Below are 22,061 nucleotides of genomic sequence, written 5' to 3'. Positions count from 1 at the left end.
GAAGCTGACACACACATTCTTCTTTCTCTAGTGGGGAACATAATTTTGCTCTTTGGAGATAGATTGATTATTTAAAACCATAAAAAAAAGTTCATTTGAGTTGAACATAAGATTAGGTGATCATTTTGAGCAAAGTTATCTTGTAGCCAAAAAATCAAATTCTGACCACAAGGAAAAAATAATGTCTTCATTGTTTAAATAATTTCTAGACTTCTAATTCACTGGAGTAAATTCATAGTTTCTGGATAAATCATTTGGATAAATCAGTCATCATATATTTGTTTTATAATTTTGCACTCAAACTACATCACAAGTGTCCTTCATACTTCCCCTTTTGAATTTCTCTTACAGCATAGTATGTTATTGTTCTTATTAACTTGTATGTTAGTCTTTTTAATATTTATATTTTAAATTTGGTGCTAGAGATTGAGCCCAAGACCTTGTTCATGCTCGCACACTGACCTATAGCCTCCGGGGTTTTGTTTGTTTTTTAAATAAGATTAGAGTCTCCATGAAAGCCAATGTCATGTTTGGGCATTGCTATCTGCCAGCATCTACTTTTAGGCATATGGTGTGTTGAATGAGTTGGATGAATGAGTTGGGTGAACGGAAAAATTGCTTAGGTCATTGTTGTGCATCAGAAAACAGTTTCTGCTACTATCACAAAATACCCGAGGCTGGGAACTTTCCAAAGGAAAGAGGTACATTTTGGTTCTGAAACCCAAGAGCCTGCTGCTGGCTTTTTCTCAGCTTCTTGAGCAGCTCCTGCTAGTGGAGACCTTGCAGGGAATTGAGGTGGTACAGGGAATTCCACGGAGAGTCAGAGCAAGCTTGCTGACTTGGGTCTCTCTTCTTATTAAGCCCTTAATAACATCATGAGGGCTCAATCATTGTAGACCTCTCTGATCCGAGTTACCTTCCAAAAGGCCAATTCTGAATACCATTAACAGATGACTTTCAAGATTAAGTTTCAGCATGAATTTTGGTAGAAACAAACTAATCACAGTGTTATCTGACAAATTTCTATTGATCTTAAGCTGCTAAAATATCCACATAAAGCCAATATCCAGACTGTTTTATCCAGCATGGTCTGTGCTAAATTTTGTGTCCATTTTATAGATTTCCTAATCTCGTGGTTTGGGGTTTTTTTGTAATATCTGCTATAAAAGTACATGAGCAACCATGCATAGTTCCTGGTAGGTGGTTGATAAATGTTTGCTGAATTCACATTGAATGGATGAATTCATTTGTTTCAGAGACAACAAAAGTTTTTAATGATGAAAGAAATGCCCTAACTCTTTATTCCTGGGGTGACTACTATGGTTTTTCTCAGTTCAGCTACTTATTTGTAAACCATTGTTAGTTTTGTGAATAGAAATTCTGTTTTGTTAGAGAAACATTTAATACTTCATGTCCACCTAAGGTTTGTTTGCACTGATATAAAGCTTATTGTCAACACATTTATTGAATAATGCATTTTTTAAATTGAACAATGGATGTTTATTCTCTTCTGTTACTGAGTAACATTTCTCTCCTCTTTTCTGAAAGATAATCAAATTTTGTTTTCTTCTTCCAAATACTTCATGGCCTTGTTCTTCAAAAGACTCTTCTGGAGAAAGTGGCTTCAGAAACCACAATTTTTATTATAAGTGAATGACAGGGCACAAACAACACCCACAAACCAAAAGTCACCAATCACACAGACCTAGGGTCACAAATTTAATCAAGTCTATTTTGAATGCTAAGAAACGTTTTAATTGTGCAAATATACTATATAACACTTCAAATATGGATGGTAGGATCATCGGCAGAGCTATCAAACTGTATAATACAGGAATATGTTTTTAATGATAGAAAATACCCATAAAGCTTCCTCATTATGAGCATACGTAGTGATTCATTTGTGCAAGCTTTCATATGGAGATTGGAGAAATTTCTTTTTCTCTGGAAGAATTCCACTGTGGCTATGAGGTGGAAACACACTGATGTAGCAATGAATTATGGTAATGACACAGCCTTCTTCTATTTTTCTTTTCATGTTAGCAGTGCTGGGAACATATTTTAAATGCCCAAGTGGCTCGATGTGCTGTCAAGATGGAGGACTCTGCCGTGTGCAGTGTGGATTCTCCCCTGTCACGGACTGTTAGTACCCCACCCGGTTTCATTCTTCAATGGGCAGAATGTGAAGGAGGATGCCAATCAGGGTTCACATTTCAGGCAGTAGGGAACAAGGTTACTATCCTAGCAACCTGGGCAGTCCTCCAATAAACCTGATGCTGAGTGTTTCTCAGAAGGGTTCACATAGACGTGATGAGGACTTTTGTCCTCAAGGACAAATAGTGATGTTGGCCCAAATTTTCTAGGCTTGGGGATGAACAAGCATCTCCAAAGTGAAGTGCCACACCCCAACTTATAAAACATCACAGGCCGACATCCAAGACAGACACCTCCTACAGAGGCCCCCAGGAAAGCTCTCAGAGGGCCATGGCTAACCAAGATGGCAGGGTATTCTGTTCCTCCTGTCTCTTTGAAGAAGTGTTGAAATAGAGGAACCTTGTCCCCCTCTCAAGCCATGTAGCCAAAGCCTTTTCATCCTGGTAACCATAACATAGAAGGAAACTAGCTATACCCAGCCTGCCAGGCCACCATGCCCAGGAAAACTGAAGATTAGTCTCTCCATGGAAGCCATAGGGAGAAGGAGGAGACCACAAGGGTGCGAAAGTCCTGTCTCCCATCAGCTCCCTCCCCTCTACTTGTATTGTGGCTAAGGCCTGGTATGCAGGGGTGAAAGCAAGAATGTTCTGTCCAATCAGATAAATGGGTTGGGTGTCTCATCAGATTCCAAAACACTGGGAAATGGTAATTCTGCCAAAAGAGGCTCTGTCAGAGATGATCTGGGTGACAGATTGCAGTTAAAAACGTCATCTATTGAACCTACAAAACAGTAAATAAAGCAATCATTATTACCAACAAAACAAACCCCCAAAATGCCTTTAACACTCATGCATCCAATAATTAGTAGAGAATCCTGGTTTCCAAAAAAAACTTAAAAATGTGACTAAACAAAATGTGCTGCTTTTTTGCTTATCTGTGGGATGTGATTGTCACTTGCTTCCCTGTGGGCTGTAGATCTACAGATCTACAGCTTCCTAGAGAGCAAAAGGCTCACATTTGGGGAGCAGATATTTTGAAGGGGCCAGAGCTAGGTTACCAGCCTTGGCGGCCTACCCTGGCTACCAAGCCTACGCTGGCTCTAAGACCTACCTGCTAGGCAACAGGTACATCATGTCATTTGTGACATCTTCTAAGAAGGCTCCTGTCCCATTACTCTAGAACCCAAGGGGCTCCAGATCTGGCTCTGAGGGAACATTCTAGCAAGCATGGCCAACTTCACAGACGCTTCATGGTCATCTCATCGTGGGTGAGCCCGTGAAACAGAAAACATCCCAGGCTGCTGTAGCCAGTGGGTAAGGCTGAGGATATCAGAAAAGGATCCGGCAAGTGTGACCTTACTGCTGAAGGGGTTACTAATCTCCCCCCTCCAAAAAAACCCCAAAAGGATCTGTCATGGGGCAGGACCGGGCATCTCTGAGAGAAGAGGAAGAGGATAGAAAAGTAGAGGAGAAGGAGGAGGAGAAGGAGGGGAGAAAAGAAAAAGAAAAAAAGAAAGGAAGGAGTAATACAAGAGGGATAAGAAAGAAAAAAAGGAGGGAAAAGAAAAGATTCAGTGGTCTTTCCTTTTAAACTTGTTTATATTTTCTGACATAGTAATTATATTGTTATCTTATTACATTTTTCCCAGAGAAAGCTAAGACAACATTGAGTGACAAACAGACAGACTTTCTCTGGAAGGTGGGCTGGGAGAAACAGGGATGGACAGAAAGAGAGTGGAGAGAAGAGACAGAATTGGAGAAAGATGGAAACAGAGAGAGTGACCAAGAGGGAAGGGAGAGACAGATTCAGAAAGAGAGAGAGTCAGGGACAGATGGAAAGAAATGGATAGACATTGACAGAATGGGGAAAGGATGGAAGGCAAGCAGGGAGGGAGAGAGCAAGAGATAGAAGGAGAGGGGGAAAAAGAAAGGAGACAGGGAGAGAGAGAGAATGAGAATACAAAATAGCTGTGTAAGCATGTTTGTCACACACACTGGAAGGAAGTGACTATCACTAAACACAAGTAATAAAGATTGTGGTTTACATCTGTATATTGAGCCCTCTGCAGGTTCACAGACTGCTGGGTTCCTGCAATTAAAAACCAGAGAGTCCTGAACCGGGGCGGCTGCTAGCCTGAGACAGAGATTGCTGCTCAGCCAAACACACATCCAGACAAGACGTGATCTGCGCCATCTGCCTGAGCCGCATGGATATCAAAACCAAGAAGCTGCCATATGTCATTTATCGTTGCTTAAATGAGTGTTCCTCCAGACTTTTTCTTCTGTGGTCTTGCATGATCGGAGAGCCTTTCCACATACTGTTAAAGATAGATGCCTCGACCATGTGCTCCTCCCTGACTTATGGCTTCAATGATATTCTGCTGGCCAGAATACACATGTAGGGGACTCAGTGTTCTTTTTAAATACGTCAAACTTAACCATACTGAAATGAACATGAATCCTCATTTGAATGAACGACTTTTAAGATTATGTTCTGGGTATACCACATGATATGATTGCTATGTCAGGAAACGTAAACAAGCTGAAAAGGAAAGCTCACTGTGTCTTTTCTTTTTCTCTTCCCTCTGCTGTGGCTCCTTCCTTTCTTTTTCCTTTTTTTTTTTCTCCCCTCCTCCTCTTCCTCCTTCTCTTTACTTCCCCATCCTCCTCTTCTTCCCTTTCCTGTGTCTAACTCGGTCTCTCTGTAGTTTGAACTCAGGGCCTCACACTTGTTGGGCTGTTTCTCTAACATGGGAGACACATCTCCAGCCTGGCCTTTTGCTGATTATTTTGGAAATGGAGTCCCAGGGACTTTATCTGCCCAGACTGGTTTTAATCACAATCCTCTGGATCTCAGTTTTCTGAATAGCTAAGATTACTTGCATGAGCCTTTAGCACCAGATTCCTCTCTCTTTAACACTGGCTCTTGCTATGTTGTCAAGGCTGATCTTGAACTCCTGTGCTCAGGCTACCCTCCTGCTTTGGCTGGGACCACAAGTATGCAACAGGGGTTGCAACACCATACTTTTGGGGTTATGCTTCCCAATTCTTTCTGAATTGTGTGATAGCATATTTCTTTTCTCACCAGGCCTGACCTCTGACCTCTCCAACTGAAGGAATCGCCAATCCTCATACATTACACCCTCTCTCTTCCAGGCTTTGTCATGGCAATCTGCACTGTCCCTGAGAAATTGGTACATACCTCTAGAAGTTACACTGAATTTCCGGTCAGAGAAACTGCTCCTTCGGATTAAAGGTTCACTCATTTTTTCCAGGAATAACTTAATTGTCTCCTTCTTTTCAGGTCTTGTACTTGACAGATTCAAGACCTTCCCATTCACCTTCACAGTGGAATTGCTGAGCCCAAACCAATAGAAGAAATCAAATAAAGCATCAGCCTTGAATTCATATGCAAAGCTCAGATTTTCTCCATGAATCACCTCAGTTCCTGGAGGGAAAAAATTCACCACTACTTCTTGAAAATCAAACTGGAAGAAAAGAGAAGCATTTCATTGATTTGTGGAAATGATTATCATGTCAACGTTGTAGAATTAACTACTACCCAAATATCCAAAGTACTCCCCATTTTTTCCCTTGCAGTCTCACAAATTTTTGAAGCTGTTGTCTTTATGTTTGTAAAAGGAAAACAAAATAAAACAAAACTGCATCTTTGCTTTTCCAACCATACCTATTTGAGATAAAATTATGCTTATTCCCACCCCATTTTAAATAAGTTGCTAGAGGCTGTCCAATTAATTGATGACAATGATGACACTAATAAACAAAATGTCAGATATGGTAAAGTCCCTCTTTATCTATGGTTTTACTTTCTATAATTTCACTGGCCCACATCTGAAAATACAAAACAGAAAGTTCCAGAAAGAAATAATCTGTACGTTTTAAATAATTCTTATTAATGCATATTGCTATAGTTATTCTAACTTATGATTGGTTATGGTTAACCTCTGACTGACCCCACTTTCTAAATAAAACTGGGAGCTGGAAGTAGGTGGTTCACACCTGTAATCCTAGCTACTGAGAAGGCTGAGATCTAAGGATTATGACTCAAAGCCTGCCTGGGCCAGAAAGTCTGTGAAACTCTTATCTTCAACCACTCAAAATCTAGAAGTGAAACTGTGACTCTAGTGGTAGAGTGCTAGCCTTGAGCAAAAAAAAAAAAAAGTCAGGGACAATGCTCAGGCCCTGAGTTCAAGCCCCAGGACTGGACATACATAGATAGATATATACATACATAAATATGAATAAATAAATAAAACTGTCTTGCATCTATAAGTAGAGGAAAAGCTAGTATACATAAAGGTTCACTAATATCTATGGTGCCAGGTATCCATGGGCCATCTTGAGTGTCTACTCCAGTTGGGTAAAGATTCAAGAAATACAGTCCTTGGATGAACAGCACAGACCCCTTGCATGTGGCCCACAGCCCTGGATTCAGTAGTTAAGCTGACCTGAAGTCGGTAACTTTCTCCAATCACGGAGGAGATGACCATGTCCATCCCCTGCTCCAGCTGTCTTCTTATCTTGGGATGCCTTGTGTTCACAAGAAACGCGTATGTCCTTTCTAGAATCAACAAGCAGAATTCAGCAAGAAGTGTGTGCACATGACATGCATGTGCTTCTGAGGATTTAATAAAGCAGTGTTTTCCACCTTCCACAGAGATTTTAGTCATTCACAGCCTCCCTTGTCGGCTCCCGCAGCACCTAATGAGATTTCCCAAAATGCTCTGGAGAATTCTGAAGATTTAGAGGGAGCATTGGTATGCATTGAAGGGAGAGCTCAGGGCTAGTGGAAAAGTAGGTTAGGAAATCAGGGTCCTGGGGACTACAGTGTGTTACTTATGTCCCAGGGATCAAAAGCTTCACTGTATAATTACTACCCAGGACAACTTTGCCCCTACAATATGCATCCAGCACAGGGGGGTAAAAAATGAAATCTCAACAAGGTCAGTTTTCATGTCTCAGACTTATTTACCTTGCTGTATTTAAATCACAACTTGGCTCTAACCAAAACATTTCCACATTTGCAAAGCAGAGCATCAGCAGCAAAGCCCAGCAAAGCCTTCCATTCCCCACCCTGGCTTCTCCTGGCCCTCTGGGTACACCTGGCAGCATCTCTGCTTTGTGGCTTGTCCAGGACTTCAAGGGTTAAGGCATATGAGGCTTATTCTCCTGTCTTCCTTCCCTAACACTACTCCAAGTGGAGAAAATGTCTCACCTGCTATTTAACATCACAGATTTGAACCATCAGACAACTGAGGGTTTTTATCTCTTGTTTCTTTTGGTTTATGTTCTAATCCTTTATATCTGATTCTGTCTGAAGGACACTTGTTCATTTCTTAGGTCTTGGAATGTTATTAACTATTAACCTCTTAACTTTTCTAATATCCAAGATCAAGATCCATAGCTTTGTAGGGTATTGTTGGCTCAAGCCTATAATCTTAGCTACTCGGGAGTCTGAGATATAAGTATCTAGATTCAAAGTCAGCCGGGGGCAGGAAAGTCCAAAAGACACTTATTTCCAATGAATCACACAAAAAGCAGAAAGTGGAGCTGTGGCTTAAGTGACAGAGCACTAACTAGCCTTGAACACAAAAGCTCCCTGAGTTCAAGCCCTAGAACTGGTATAAAAAGATACATGGCTTTAATTTTAAGTTCTTCATGAAGGGAGACACAAATACCCATGCCATCTTCTGTTTAAAGGTAATTAGGCAAGTGCAGGTGGCTCACATCTGTAATCCTAGCTACTCAGGAAGCTGAGATCTGAGTCACATTTTGAAGCCAGCCTCAACAGAAAAGTCCCTGTGAGACTCTTATCTCCAGTTTACCACTCAAAACCTGCAAGTGGCACTGTGGCTCAAGTGGTAGAATACCAGCTTTGAGGATGAAGAGGCTCATAAACAGCGCCCAGACCCTGAGTTCAAGCCCCGCAATCAACAAAAAATAAAAATAAAAGATGAACCATCATGAAAAACTGAACATGTTGTACTTGCTTCTAGATATCTCAGAGCAAACCTGTGGGGCTCCAGGAACAAGGAATACATTTTTTGGGGGAGGTCCAGTCGTGGGGCCTGAACTCTGGGCCTGGGCGCTGTCCCTCAGCTCTTCAGCTCAAGGCTAACTCTCTACCACTTCAGCCACAGTGCCACTTCCAACTTTTTTTCTTTTTGCTTATGTGGTGCTGAGGAATCTAACCCAGGGCCTCATGCATGCAAGGTAAGCGCTCTACCACTGAGCCACCTTCCCGGCCCACAAGGAATACATTTTGAGCTAAGCTTATTCATCTTTATTTTCCTACCCATGTTTTCCTTTCTTCTGAATTATTCAGGCACTTTATATATAAACAGCCTATATCTTCATTGAGACAAGTGATAAGTAAAATGAATCAAGCAAGCTTTTTGGTACCTTGAATTAAATTCCACAGAAACCAAACCAAGACCTTCAGGCTCCTTAAAGGAACTTTAAGCAGGGCTACTATATTCCACAGCTATGTTGGATGGGCAGATTGTGCACTGTACAACTCTAGAAGATGTCATTCACATTTACAGACATTGGTAATTGTCCTGAAGAAATGGCTTTTATAATTTTTTTATAATTTTTTATAATTTTTTAATTTTTTATAATTTTTATAATTTTTTAAGAGTTCAACTTAGAATAGAGCAGTGTTGACGAGTTGCTTTAATTACAATTTTTATAATTTCAATCATCTTATCTTTCCATATTATAGAACCTCTTTATTTTACAGCTTTGCCCAAGATCAATCAATGGTGAGTTTCTGTACCTCCTTCCACAATAATTGTCATACAAGTGTGTACTCTCTGTAGGCAACTCACAAATGGAAAAGTCTCTTATTCTTTCTTTAGATTCTGAGAGGTCAGTGCAGGAGATGTCCTTGGAATAGTTGTGAATTACATTTCCCCAGAGCCAGCCAGCTCTCTGGTCATCATCAAGCCATAGCACACGAGGGGCTCAGATGCTTGACAAGTGCTGTTTGTCACTGAGTGTTCTGGCCCCCTTTGTACAATGAGTTGTCCTGCCTTTAAACTAGGAAATGTGTCAAGAGTTGACTAATCCAAAGCAATGTTGGAGGATGTCTACTTGAAATTTGTACATCATTTATTACCATGTACTTATTTTAAGAAAGCCATTTAGAAGCAAGTTCAATTTACTCTGCCCTTATCTTTGAACATTATGCCCATGACTTAACCCTGAGAGCAGAAAGAGAAGGGGAAATAAAATTTTTCCTATTGGAATTAAGCTGTCACAGTAACAGATGTGTCTACACACAAAATTCTCACATACAAACATCAAACATAAAGCAACTAAACTTGCTATTTATTTTCTTTATCTTAATTTTCTCATCTATAGAATAAGGATAATATATGTAGGACAAACATATTTTAGTTTCTTGGGTCATTCCAAATGTATATTATTGTCCCAGCAAAATTGTTAATATTGACTTCCATAGTTTAAATGTTCCCATTTGAATGATAAACCCCAGAGGGACCTTGTGCCAATCAATCACAGTAAAGCAAGCCTAAAGCACAGTAAGTGTTTGATAACTAAGTAGATTACATGTCATCTTTACCATTCCAGGCATTTCTACAACCCCTGAAGGCCTAGAATATCAGCTCCCTTCCTGCCTAGACAGGAAGTAGAATCTCTGAAAGTTCAGAAAGTGAAATCACTTCCTGACTAGGCAGGAAGGAAGAAAGAAGCTTCCAAATAGAGAGCTTCTTGCTCTAGGATCATTAGAAATTGGTCCTTTATCTGGATCGTGAAATTATACCCTCTCTTTACAACATCTTAATAAGAATAATAAAATTATATTTTTTAAAGAAATTGGTTCTGCAATCTGCTTCCATATGCCAGATAGTCTCACATACCAGACTCCTTGATGTTGACCTTGCTATAATGAGACATCTGTCCTAGTTTCTCCATGCTCCACACCATCAACATACTTTAGCCTATAGCCCAGCAAGACAGAAACCCACCAAAATTATTTATATGCTTACCTTTTGAAGTGTCTTTTTTGGTCATTACATTAATGAAGAACAGCATGGGTTTGCTCAGTATAGTTTCCCTATAGTCTTTATAATCACAGTAGTTAGTCAATTCCACATACCTATGGGGGGGAGGGGAGGAAGACAAATTGCAAATGTCTCATTTAAGGAAGAAGATGTACTTACTAGACAAGTGCCTGACCCAGTCTCAAGCCTTTAAGGGAATGGGTCCATGCAGAGGTTCTCATATGTTATACCATATAGATAAATCTCGTTGTCCTGCTAATAGCTGATTGACCAAGGGTTCAGTGTAAGACCCAAAGGTGACATGGACTTTGAGATAGCTTGGTGTCAATGCTTATCTCTTTATCAGATTAAAGCCAGATCCATCTGTTATTTGGGCTAAAAGAGATTGCTTGAAACTAACTCAAACTTTTAAGTCACCAGGTTCAAGAATAAAGTATACTCATTGAAACTGGCTGAGTTTTCTACTGTGGACTCATCTTACCTAATTGGTAGGGCTGGTATTTTCTTTTTCTTGTTTCCCACTTCTCCCCCCTAATCTCAAGATAAATGCAGCCCCTGGGTCAATAACAAAATCAAGCAACATCTGTATGAGCTATTACTAATTTATATTTCTTCAATCCTTGTGCAGTTTTTTAAAAAGCTATTATTGGACCTTTGCCCATATCCTCATTAAATTTAGATTCCTTGGTTTTAGTTCATTATTCTAGCCTAGAAAGATTTTTTTCTGAATCTTGACTCTCATTTTCTAGCAGGTTAGCTCCTTCTCACTGCCCTATAGATTTTCTAAGCAGTCTTTATATGTCACTACCACCGTTGTTAATCTAAAGCTCCGAGTGCAAATTATCTTCCTTTTAGGAAGGTGGCTAGTTTATTTTTTTCTGAACTACAGCAAGCTCACAGGCTGTGTGGTTGACAGAGACAACTGGATGGCATGCAGTGGGCTGAAAGACACCTTTGTCCCAGTCCCTCCTGAACACAAAGCTGGCTTCCCATTCAGACATCTAGCAATATCTGCATGGGCTGACTGAGTGGACAGCATGAACTGCTTTTTGCTACAATACCAAGTGACTGCTTCTGTCTACTCATGGCAGAGACAGCTCCAGCCATTTCTGTCAGATTAGCTGTCCTTCCATTGCCTGACATGAAAATTACAGCCTTAGAAAGCAATGGACTGCTGCAGGGAGCTTTGGCCATACTGTTGTCTTGGCATCCTTCCCACTTGCCCATGGCCCACAACCCCCTCCTAGGAGCCAGATACAAGATGGCAGCCAAGATGTGGGAGGATGTGGGAGAATATTGACCCCAGGCAGGAAAACACAGATCCTGCTTGGCAGTCTCCAGGTCTATGTCATTATCTTTTTACAGGATTGCCAAACATGATTTTGAAAGCTTTTAATCATGACCACCCCCCCATGGAGCTTCAGAGGTATTTCCTGACTTCTACTTTATCTGCCTTTGAAAATAGTCTCCATTTCAAAACCACCTGAACTAGTGATAGTCTGGGAGTTGGTCCTATGGTGAAGAAGGGGAGGAAAAGAGATTTGAGTGTATTCTAGAATACACTCAAAGGGGAACAGATGTTTGATGCTCTGGGGTGTGTGAAAGGAGAGGACTCCAGAGAGGAAGGAGGAAATGAAGCATGAAGCAGGGTCAGGAGCTGGAAGCAGGTATGACCTGAGTATGGAGAGGGTAAAAGAATGAAGACATGCCAGGCGTTAGTGGCTCACACCTGTAATCCTAGCAACTCGGGAAACTCAGATCTGAGGATGGTGGTTCCAAGCCAGACTGGACAGCAACGTCCATGAGACTCATCTCCAATAAACCACCAGAAAACCAGAAGTGGTTCTGTGGCTCAAGTGGTAGAGCACTAGCCTTGAGCTGAAGAGCTGAGGGACAGTACCCAGGCCCAGAGCTCAAGCCCCATGACCACCACCACCAACAACAACAAAAGAATGCAGACAGGACTCTGGACACTCTTGGCTCACACTTGAAATCCTGACTATTCAGGAGGCTGATATGATGATCCAGGTTTAAAACTAGCCCGGGCAGGAAAGTCCATGAGACTCTTAATTCCAATTAATCACCAAAAAAACCTGGAAGTGGAGTTGTGGTTCAAGTGGTGGAGAGTTTGCATTGATCAAAAAAGCTATGGGACAAAGGCCAGGCCCTGGTTTCAAGCCCCAGGATGGGAAAACAAAAACAAACAAACAAAAAGCAAAACAGGATTGTATGACTATGATTTGTATGATTTTTCCTTTCATCACCATCCTCACCTGAGCAAAACATGAAAAGACAGTGAGGTGTAGATACATCAACTTAGGGTGGAGCCAGGCACAATCCTAGCTACAGATGGGAGGATCATGTTTCAAAGCTAACCCAAGCAGACAAATTTGAGAGAATATCTCCAATGAACCGATGAGATGCCAGAAGTGGAGATGCGGCTCAAGGAGTACATGGTCATCCTTGAGTGAAAGACCTAATCAAGAGCCTGAGGCCCTGAGTTCAAACCCCCAGTTCTGCCCACACACACACACTCACACACACACATACACACACACACATACACACACACATACACACATTCAAGATGGGAATAGGATACGACTCTATGGAAGAGCAGGGCTCTGAGTTGAAATCCTAGTAGTTTCTTTGGCCTCTAAAAGAAAGGAATGGCTGCCAGTAGAAAGAACTACCAGTTTTCCAAAGAATTCTATGCAAGACATTTTGAATTCTGTATAGGACTCAAAAAGTGATTTCTTGGTGTGTATGTGTGTGAGCAAGAGAGTGTGCAATGAGTGCATGTGCACACTCGTGTGTATTTATATATACAGAACTGAGGGTTGTATCTGAGTTAGAGGACTAACCTATACAAGAAGTACCCATTTTAGAATCTGAGTTTAGTAAAACACCTGGATAATAAATGGATGTGCAACATAATTTAATGTGCTTTTGATTATGTAGAGGCTTTTGAAGGACTGTAATAAGTTGTAAATAGCCCAGATGTGTGAAAACACTGTTTATCTGAGAAGCTCTGATACTAGAACTTACAGACAAAAGATTGTGGTAAGAGTCTTACTTAATAAAATCCCTGTCTCTAGCTAAGCTAAATAAGAGCTACAGTAATCCCTCCTTAGCCTCTAGGGATATATTCCAAGACCCTCAGAGAATGCCCATAAACCTTGGATAGTACCAGACCCTATGCACAAGCACTGTGATACCTTGATAGTCCATATACTAATTTAGAAACCTATCAAGTGACTAAAGAAGAGTAGCATATACAACATGAATACATGATCCAAGGAGGAGCATGACAGCAGGAGAGTTCATCATATTATTTGGAATGGTACACAACTTAAGACTTCTCAATTATTTATTTCTGGAAATTTCTGTTTCATCTTCTTTGATCACAGGAGACTACAGGTCACTGAAATCTGGAAAAGCTAAATTATGAACAAGATAGCCTACTGATCCTTTGTAATTCCTCCATTTCCTGTCTCTTAGTTATATGATCCAATTGTTAAATGCCTCAAAATTCTAGTGAACTAAGTAAATATGAGAATTCCTTTGAAATTCACTGTTACAAGATTTGAATATGTAAGTCAATAAAGTACAAAAGGATCAAAGGATCTAGTTGTTAAGTCCTGCAGGTATTTAAGTAATTGACATTTAATCACTGGTTTTATTCAAAGATGAAACTTACTAGAGTACTTTAGGGACGAGCTATTTGATGTTTAATCGTGAATATTTCCGAATTAGTAATGCAAATATTGCCTCTATGTATTGAATATTTATTATATTTGCTGGAGTTACATTAGGGATAAAAAGCAAACATTTTAAGTTATATCATTCCTTTCAATTTTCAGTTCTTCATCACTTTTAACTTGGCACCTAAATACCTCTGGGCTGAAACTTCCTAAGCCTGGCTTTAATGCAAAGACTGGAAGAAAAAGCAGTGTCTCACAATGAGATCTAATTCATGTCCTAATTGGTGTGTGAACTCCAGTCCAGGCCAGAGAGTTTGCTGTGACCTTGAGTGAGGTACTTCCCCTGGCTGACCTTCTCCCTCATGTATCAGAGTAGCAATGACAGAATTTTCTCATGATAAAAATGCAGGATATGTGACATGGACACAGCGACTTGGGCTCCTAACTGATGCCTGATGAACATCATGAGCAATTCTTATCCTGGTCACTTCCACAAAGTGAAGTTCTGTAAGCTTCAGTGGACATGAACCAAGGCTGTGTTCATTTGAGTTCCCAGGATATGATGAGCAGTTTCGCCTCCTCTACTCCGGCTTCTGTACTCATTTTTTTTCAGGTTGGAAGACTAAAGGAAATAGCTTAAGGAGGCAATGTGTAAAAGATGGGTTCTAGAAACAGCACATTATTCTGCTGGTAGCAAACCCAGGAGTGGCTGAAAGACCAGCTCTCCTGGGTGAGGCCAGCCCGCAGGGTCCCACTATATTTCACACCCTTGCTTGGTCATGGATCTGGAAAGCAGGCCCAAGCTTCCTCTGACTCTAAACAGAAATTCAAACCCAAAGTTGACTCTGTGTGTGGTGGAGGGGAGGGGGGATTATGCTAGTACTGGGACTTGAATTCAAGGCCTGAATGCTGCCTCTTAGCTTTTTCACTCAAGGCCAGCATTCTATCATTTGAGGTACATTTCCACTTCTGGATTTTTGGTGGTTAATTAGAGATAAAGGTCTCATGGATTTTTCTGCCTGGCTTTTAATTGAGATTCTCAGATCTCAGCCTTCTGAATAGCTAGGATTATAGGAGTGAGCCACCAGAGCCCGGTATGTCTGTCTTTTAACTATATATACACCCTTATGAAAACATCCCAGTGGAATATCATAGAAGCTTTTAAGTATTTTCCAATTAAAATAAAAATAATAAATCTTTATATTCCAAATAAACAAATGAAAGTAGAAACTCAAATACACATTTAAACACCTCTGTTCCCGGAAGCAGCATTCATAGTGGCCCAAACGTGGAAACAGCAGAAGAGTGATTAAACGTGTGGTGGAAAGAAAAGAAAGGAAATATTGACATGGACTCCAACCTCAATAAACCTTGAAGACAATGTGCTAAGTGAAATAACCCACAAAATAATTCAAACTTCTATTAGTTAAACAGAATAATCTAATTCATTCAGGGAAAACAAATGGTGTTACTTGAGCTGGAAGAGACAGGACTAAGAAACTCTTTAGTGGGCCCAGAGCTTTGATCTGGGATGAAATCATTCTGAAGGGGGCCAGAGGTAATGGTTGCACAAACATATGAAATTACTTTATGACACTCAACTGTTCTCTCAAAATGGTTAACACAGCAAACTTTATGTGGTGTGTTAAGTGACAACAGTTAAAAAGGAAAAAAAAGCACATAGATTTCAGAGCAGAGAAAAAGAGGTGCATGCAGCAATCATGTTTGTGTATGTAGGAGGCCCTGGAACTGCTGTGGCTTTCACAGTCTTTGGCTGGGACCCTAAGCAAAAGCCCTCAGGCACAGACCACTGTTAGGGTGAGCAAGTGTCTGTTCTCAGTGATTGCTTGATCACTTTGTGCAGAGCTTCGCCAGCTTCTCTTTCTACACTAACTTCAGTGAGACTTAACAAAATGTTCAGATTTGGGATGCTCACATCTGTGGCTTGAATCAAGCATCTACATGTCCATCTGTTTATTCATAAAGTAGCTTGTGGGTGCTTGGTCTGGGTAAAACATTGATTTGACAGAGATTTTGTCCATCCGTGCCTATATACAATGAAGATTTACTAAACTCCTGTGTGCTAGGTTCTGGGAACACAAAGATGAGAAAAGAAACCATCTTGCTTCCGATGGTCTCTTTGACAGAATATGCCATTTCAATATGAAATGATGGGTGAATAAGACCTTCTTGCTCTAAGTGTGATCCTAGTTCACATGGCACTGGGATCTTGTTATAATTCAGAGTCCAAGCTGAGTGCTGGTAGCTGATGCCTGTAATCCTAGCTACTCAGGAGGCTGAGATCTGAGGACCTCAGTTTGAAGCCAGCTCTGGGCAGCAATGTCCATGAGACTCTTTATCTCCAATTAACCACCAAAAAGCCAGAAGTAAAGCTGTAGATCAAGCAGTAAGAACACTAAGTGGCTCAAGAGCACTTACCTTTAGCAAAAAAGTTCAGGGACAGCACCAAAGCCCTGAGGTCAAGCCCCAGAACTGGCAACAGAAAAAAAGAAAAAGAAAAAAAAGTAGACAGAGCCTCTCTCAGTATTATTCCATCATATTATTCCATCATGTTGGATCAATATCCCCAGGAGCCTTGCAAACTCATTCGACGCTTGAGACACACTAGAGACATAGCGCCTGCCATGCAGTCTTACAAACCAATAATTCATTCAAACTTGCAAGTGCCAGAGAAATGTAAAGCATCTGATGCATTTGTGTATTCAAACTCCACTAGGTTATGTCTAGTCTGTTTAAATAAATGGGAATAGAGGGGATGGGGCCAGGAGTTGAAGCCATTTATTGAAGTGAGACAGATATTAAATGAAAGGTTATTCTGACAAAGAGATTGGCAAAACAAGAGTTCTGGAGCTACAAAGTGGCTACATTCAACAGGCCAGGCAGACCTTTGACAGTGCCCAGGTAAGCCTAAGAGAATAGCCCTCAGTGTGGCTGGAGGTCAGAGCCAAGTTCTGGAGGAGGAAGCCAGGAAGAGAGGCAGCACTGCCTGTGGTTTTAGGACCAACAGATGGATCAGAGTGTGATGTCTGGTTCTGTGACTTCCACAAGGGTTCAAAGTTAAAATACCCTCTTTTGGAAGGCATCTAAATACTTTAACATCTTAGAATTCATTTTCCTTACCTGTGCTAACAAAAGTTATCCTATGAGGTGGCTAATAAATTAAATCATATGTGTAATATACTTAGTTTGTGGGTCTATGTAATAATAATAATAATATAAAAGCTTACTTAGCCTGACATTAGTGACTCAAGCCTGTAATCTTAGCTATATAGGAGGCTGTGCTCTGGAGATTTGAGGCTTGAGGCTAACCCAAGCATAAAGTTAGTGACACTTTGTCACCAAAATAACCAGCAAAAACATCAGGCTGGTGACTTGGCTCAAGTGGTAGAGTGTCAGCTAAGCAAGCAAGTCTAACATGCTCCAGAACCCGACTTCAAAGTCCTCTAGTGGAACACACACACATACACACACACACACACACACACACACACACACACACACACACACACACACACACAAATGATTGATAGATAGACATATTTTATAGAGAGAGGGATTCTAACATCTGTCAAGGGATAAATGTATGCCAATCACTGTTTTTTGAGGACTTTCCCAATTTTAAGTCTACACATGAGCCTTCTAAGATTGAGAAGATTATTATTCCCACTTTATAGCTGAGAAAACGGAGTTCCACGGAGTTAAAGGATACATCTCAGGGTGGCTGAGCTGGTACCATGCCGAGCCTGGCATTCCCAGCTTGTCTGCACTTCCTCTAAGCTGGGTCTCACCAGACTCCCAGCTCAGTGTGGGGATGGGTATCATTTCAACAGTGTTGTGAGGCACCCTGTACAGAGGCTGCTACTCTGGGCAGGTTTCCACATCTGAGAATTGGGACAGAGCAGAGGAGGGTCACAGGACAGGTGCACAGCCCTGCAAGCTTCATATGCAGCTGAGACCCCTGAGTCTGAGCAGCAGACAGCTCCACTGGGGGAGAGAGGGAGAGGCAGGGGGCCTTCTGTTCAGCACAAATCAAAATGTGTCCCTTCCCCGACTCTTCCCTAGCTTGCCTCATGAGTTTCTCCCCATTCATCTTGCCCTCTGCCCCAGCACTGTGCGTAACTGCCACTCACCTAGCCAACAGATGTCCAGATGTGAGCAGAAGCAGGTTACACCTCTGCCTTCAGGACCTTCCTTAAATCTCCTGCACGCCCATCCTCTTTTTAGGCTCACTGTAGAAGGTACCCATGGGCTGATAGATCCCAGTTATTTACTTGTGAGTTACTTGCTCAGTTATTGACTATGTGAAAAGCTGCTACAGGCTGAAAGAAGGAAGAGTTATTTCTGGCTCAAGGCAGTTTTCTGGCAGCATAAGTTCCAGAGTTGGGTAACCTTTTTTCTGCCAACAACCATTGGGGTATTTATGACATCATTTGAGAGCCATACAGAATTATCAATACAGGCAGAAGGCAGCAGACAGGAAGCATACAAAAAAAAATGCTGCATGTCTGTTCAGTCATGTGCCAAGTGATTTTGAGGGCCTTACATGGCTGGAGGACCAAATGTTTGATATCCCTGTTAGATGATGCTACCTAGAAGCCTAGCTTCTACATAGAACGCTTTCGGTATCTGCCTGAGGTTCATCATTTATCTCTGAGTCCTAAGTTTCCCCCACTTTAAAATGGCCAGGGACAATCATGCCAACTTTGTAAGCTGGTGTGAGCTAACGCTTGGTACCCTCTGGTACTCAAATAAATGAATAGCCAGTTATCATTCCTTGTGCTTACTTAGATTGCCCATAATGTTTCTTCCATGCCAAACAGAGGAAGTCAGCTAGAGGTCCTCTTTGTTAATTCCAGCCTTTCTAGACTGAGCTTTGAATCACAATCCTCAGATCGTAGCCTCTCAAGTAGATAGGATTATAGATGGGAGCTTGTGACTGACCAACAGTCATCTCTTTGTTAACCATTTATAAATCTGATTTTGGACTCCTTCCTCTCACTGTCCCCAGCTTATCAGCTGACAATTTTCCTATGACTAAGGGAGAAACTCTTGCTGGAGAATGACTTTTCAGGTACTCAAACGCTTCCACTGTTTTGGTGAGGCAAAGCAAACCCTCCCACCTGCTCTCCTGCTCTGCTTCCAGCAGCCTTGAAGAAGGCCCTGTAAATCTCTCTCTTATTTTTACCTGCCCTTCTAGGATCCATCCCACTCACTGGGTGCCCAGTATTGCCTTTCTGAGTCACAGGGGCATGTGGGGGGATAGGAGGTGGGAGGGGCTCCTTAATCAATCAGACTCTAGATCTCAACTTGACTCTCCGGAGTGCTCAATCCCTGGATTACATATAAGCAGAGCTTTTCACTCTCTTCCCCCAGATTGGTCCCTGGGGGTGGGAGGCTAGGTAGAATCAGACATGAATTGCCCTCCTTCTTTATATGCTGAGATGGATGACCCACATCCCAGCCTAAGCATTTCAGTTACTTTGCTCATCACAATTAAGCAAACTGGATGCCTTTATTTAATTCAAGATTCAGGTTTGTCCCACAATCTGTAAGAGACTTTAAAAGCCACAGTATTGCATCTGTTTCCCCACATGCCCCCGGCTGGGCTTCCCCAGGTTTTGATCCCCACCCCTACCCCCCATGGCTGATTGGTTCATTCACGAGACACAGAGAAATCCAGGTCTCCAGTGAAGTGAACTTTTTCTCATTGCTTCTCTGCTGGACCGATCTCCTCATTGGATAAAGCTAATAATGTTCAAACTGGTACCTCCTTCCTCTTTGCACCCCGTGTAGTCTGCACATTCCAAATCTAAAGCCAAGGGGGTGATGTGGGCATTGCAAACATTTCCTGTAGGGTGTGACACCCCCCAAATCTCAGCTCTTCCCACCCAATTAAAGAGTGGAATAGGAAAAGCACTGAGCGCCTTGAGTGGTGGCCAAGAGAGTCTGCACCCTGTGCTCCCCGAGGCGCCCCTCACGCTGACTTCTGTACTGCTTCAAGCTGCAGAAAATCTGGGCAGGAAGTTTGCAGGCTCCAAGTGATATTAATGAGCCGTCTAGAGGCAGCCACGAGGGGAGGGGAGGGGTGGAAAAAGAGTCCCAGATGGAGGTCTGTGCAGGGAAGATTTGGGGTGTCCACCACAGAATTGGGGGGACCAGGTGATGATCCCCAAGGGAGGGAGACAAGGACACCCACCTCTTGATGTAGCTGCTGAGGCGGTAGAGCTGCCCATCCAGGCTCACCAGGCCGTCGCCAAAGACGTTAAAACCTCCGTGCGCTGCCCCCGTGTCCCCTGGCCCAGGCACCACCAGCTGATCGCCCCGCAGCTGGAAGGCACCTGGCTGCAGATGCAGCAGCTGCGTCAGTGGTAGCAGGGCCAGCTCGCAATCGCACGTCCAAAGGCTGCGCAGCTCCCCCGACGAGATGGAGGTCAAGCTGGGCCTGGCCATGGGTTCACAGGCTGCAGTTGCCATGCTGGTCCTCACCCCACCTGCTGCCGTCTGGCTTCCCACCAGCCCCAGCTGGCACCTGAGGGTCTGCAAGCTGCCTGGGTAGGTGCAGAGCCAGCTAGGTCTGTAGGATCAGGTAGTCACCTGCCCACCCCACAACAGCTGTCCTCTCCTGAGCTGCTGCACGGCCCACCAGGAACACTGCAAGCAGGATGCAAAGAAAGCAGTCCGTGGGCTGGGCAGCCTGTTTTATCCGCCCTCCCAGCCCATGGGCACGACCCCAAACACTCAGGGCCCAGTCAGTTATCATCAGCTCATAACTTGGCTTCCTTCTTTTGGCCTGATCAGAGCCAAGCCTTAGTTAGTCATTCCCTTCTGGGTCAGCTACTCATAGCCAGCAATGGCCCCACCCTACCAGGCAGACACTTCCCTTCCCCTCCCCACTCCCACAGCTGGAGATGGGGGGAGAATCCTTCCCCAGATGCCCAGGCCTGGCTCAGGGTGAGCACCTACCATGCCATGCCTCCCAGCCTCTCACCCCATTCTCTCCACCTGGGATTCAAGGGTGGTCAGAGGGCAGTGCTGGACTCCACCTCCATCCCCTCTACACCTCCCTGCTCACTCACACTCAGACTTCTGTCCCACCCTCCTGAAATCCCCATCTCTCCCAGCTAGATCTAACCCAGCATTTCCTTCCTCCCAGTCTTTCCAGGCCCTGGTTCCTGTGCCTGGACTTCCTCCCACCTAGAAATGCAATGATCATCATGCTACGTTTCCATCTGGCCTTCACAACTTCCCCTTGAACTCGATCCCTTGCTTTTTGTGCTTCACATGGACCCTAAATGGCTGCAGAGGTAGATTGGGGCCACAAACACCTAGCCATCCTCCCTACCCTTCAACTGCTCTGTGAGCTCCTGGATTGTGTTCCTTCCTTCATTCTATAAATATTTGAGGGTGCAGCTGTGTGCTCATTAATCTCCTGAGGGATGAAAGGAAGACAATTTCATTCAATTTAATTAAATGACGATTTCCAGGACAACTCATAGGGGATGGAGCTAAATTCCGAACAGACTAGAACAAATAAACACAATGTTGTTGTATGTTGTCTAACTTATAGTCCAAGAGGCAAAAGAAATCCTGACAGTTATGTTGTCTTAAATGAAAATCTCTGCTTACTGTGAGAAGAGAGGAGCATCTAGCCCTTGCTTGAGACTTCCTGGATGGCAGGACTTGTGGGTCTTTGGACTCTAAGGTGCCACCTAACAGGTAAATATAGAATTTAGAAGGGCTGATCTTTTGTCTTTTGGGTGCCTCCAATAGTGGACTTTTGCATAAGTTTAATTAAATTGAATGCAAAGTCCTTATGCTCTATTTCATTTGAGCCCTAAGATATAGTTGAGCTCCATTTTCTGCTCCTGTTTTAGAAAAAATGTATCTTTTCTCCGGACTCGGGCCTCTCTGAATACGTCTAGCTCACCGTTCAATCAATACTGGGCAGGATGCATTCATCACTGCTAAATCAGTCTTTGGGGGGAAGGAAGGAGACTCTGACTGTGTAATGAAGTGTGAGAGTCAGTGCTCAGAGGATGGGAATGGAGCGAGCTGAGCTGATAACTGCAGAGAGGATTCAGTGCCTGGGCTGTTTTCTCTTTTCTCAGAATGATATGGAGCCCAGAGTTAGACCT

General features: G+C 42.7%; 1 protein-coding gene across 2 annotated transcripts; it reads right to left on the bottom strand.

Moving 5' to 3' along the window:
* Nucleotides 1-1,623: 1,623 nt before the first annotated feature.
* Medag (mesenteric estrogen dependent adipogenesis) lies at nt 1,624-21,138 on the bottom strand. 2 transcript variants are annotated; one of them, XM_042685518.1, is made up of 6 exons: nt 21,121-21,138; nt 20,123-20,577; nt 10,187-10,296; nt 6,623-6,735; nt 5,356-5,641; nt 1,624-2,934 (listed from the first exon to the last, which is right to left on the bottom strand). In XM_042685518.1, exons 2-6 carry the CDS (start codon nt 20,398-20,400, stop codon nt 2,810-2,812), a joined length of 912 nt encoding a protein of 303 aa, XP_042541452.1. In that variant the 5' UTR covers nt 20,401-20,577; nt 21,121-21,138; the 3' UTR covers nt 1,624-2,809. The 2 variants fall into 2 exon arrangements, with proteins under 2 accessions (XP_042541452.1, XP_042541451.1); XM_042685517.1 differs by lacking the exon at nt 21,121-21,138 and having other exon boundaries at nt 20,123-20,662.
* Nucleotides 21,139-22,061: the final 923 nt, after the last annotated feature.

This window comes from Dipodomys spectabilis, unplaced genomic scaffold (assembly GCF_019054845.1).
Source record: "Dipodomys spectabilis isolate Male_0828 unplaced genomic scaffold, ASM1905484v1 ptg000095l, whole genome shotgun sequence".
Classification (NCBI taxonomy): Eukaryota; Metazoa; Chordata; class Mammalia; order Rodentia; family Heteromyidae; genus Dipodomys; species Dipodomys spectabilis.
This window is presented reverse-complemented; position numbering and strand designations above follow the sequence as displayed.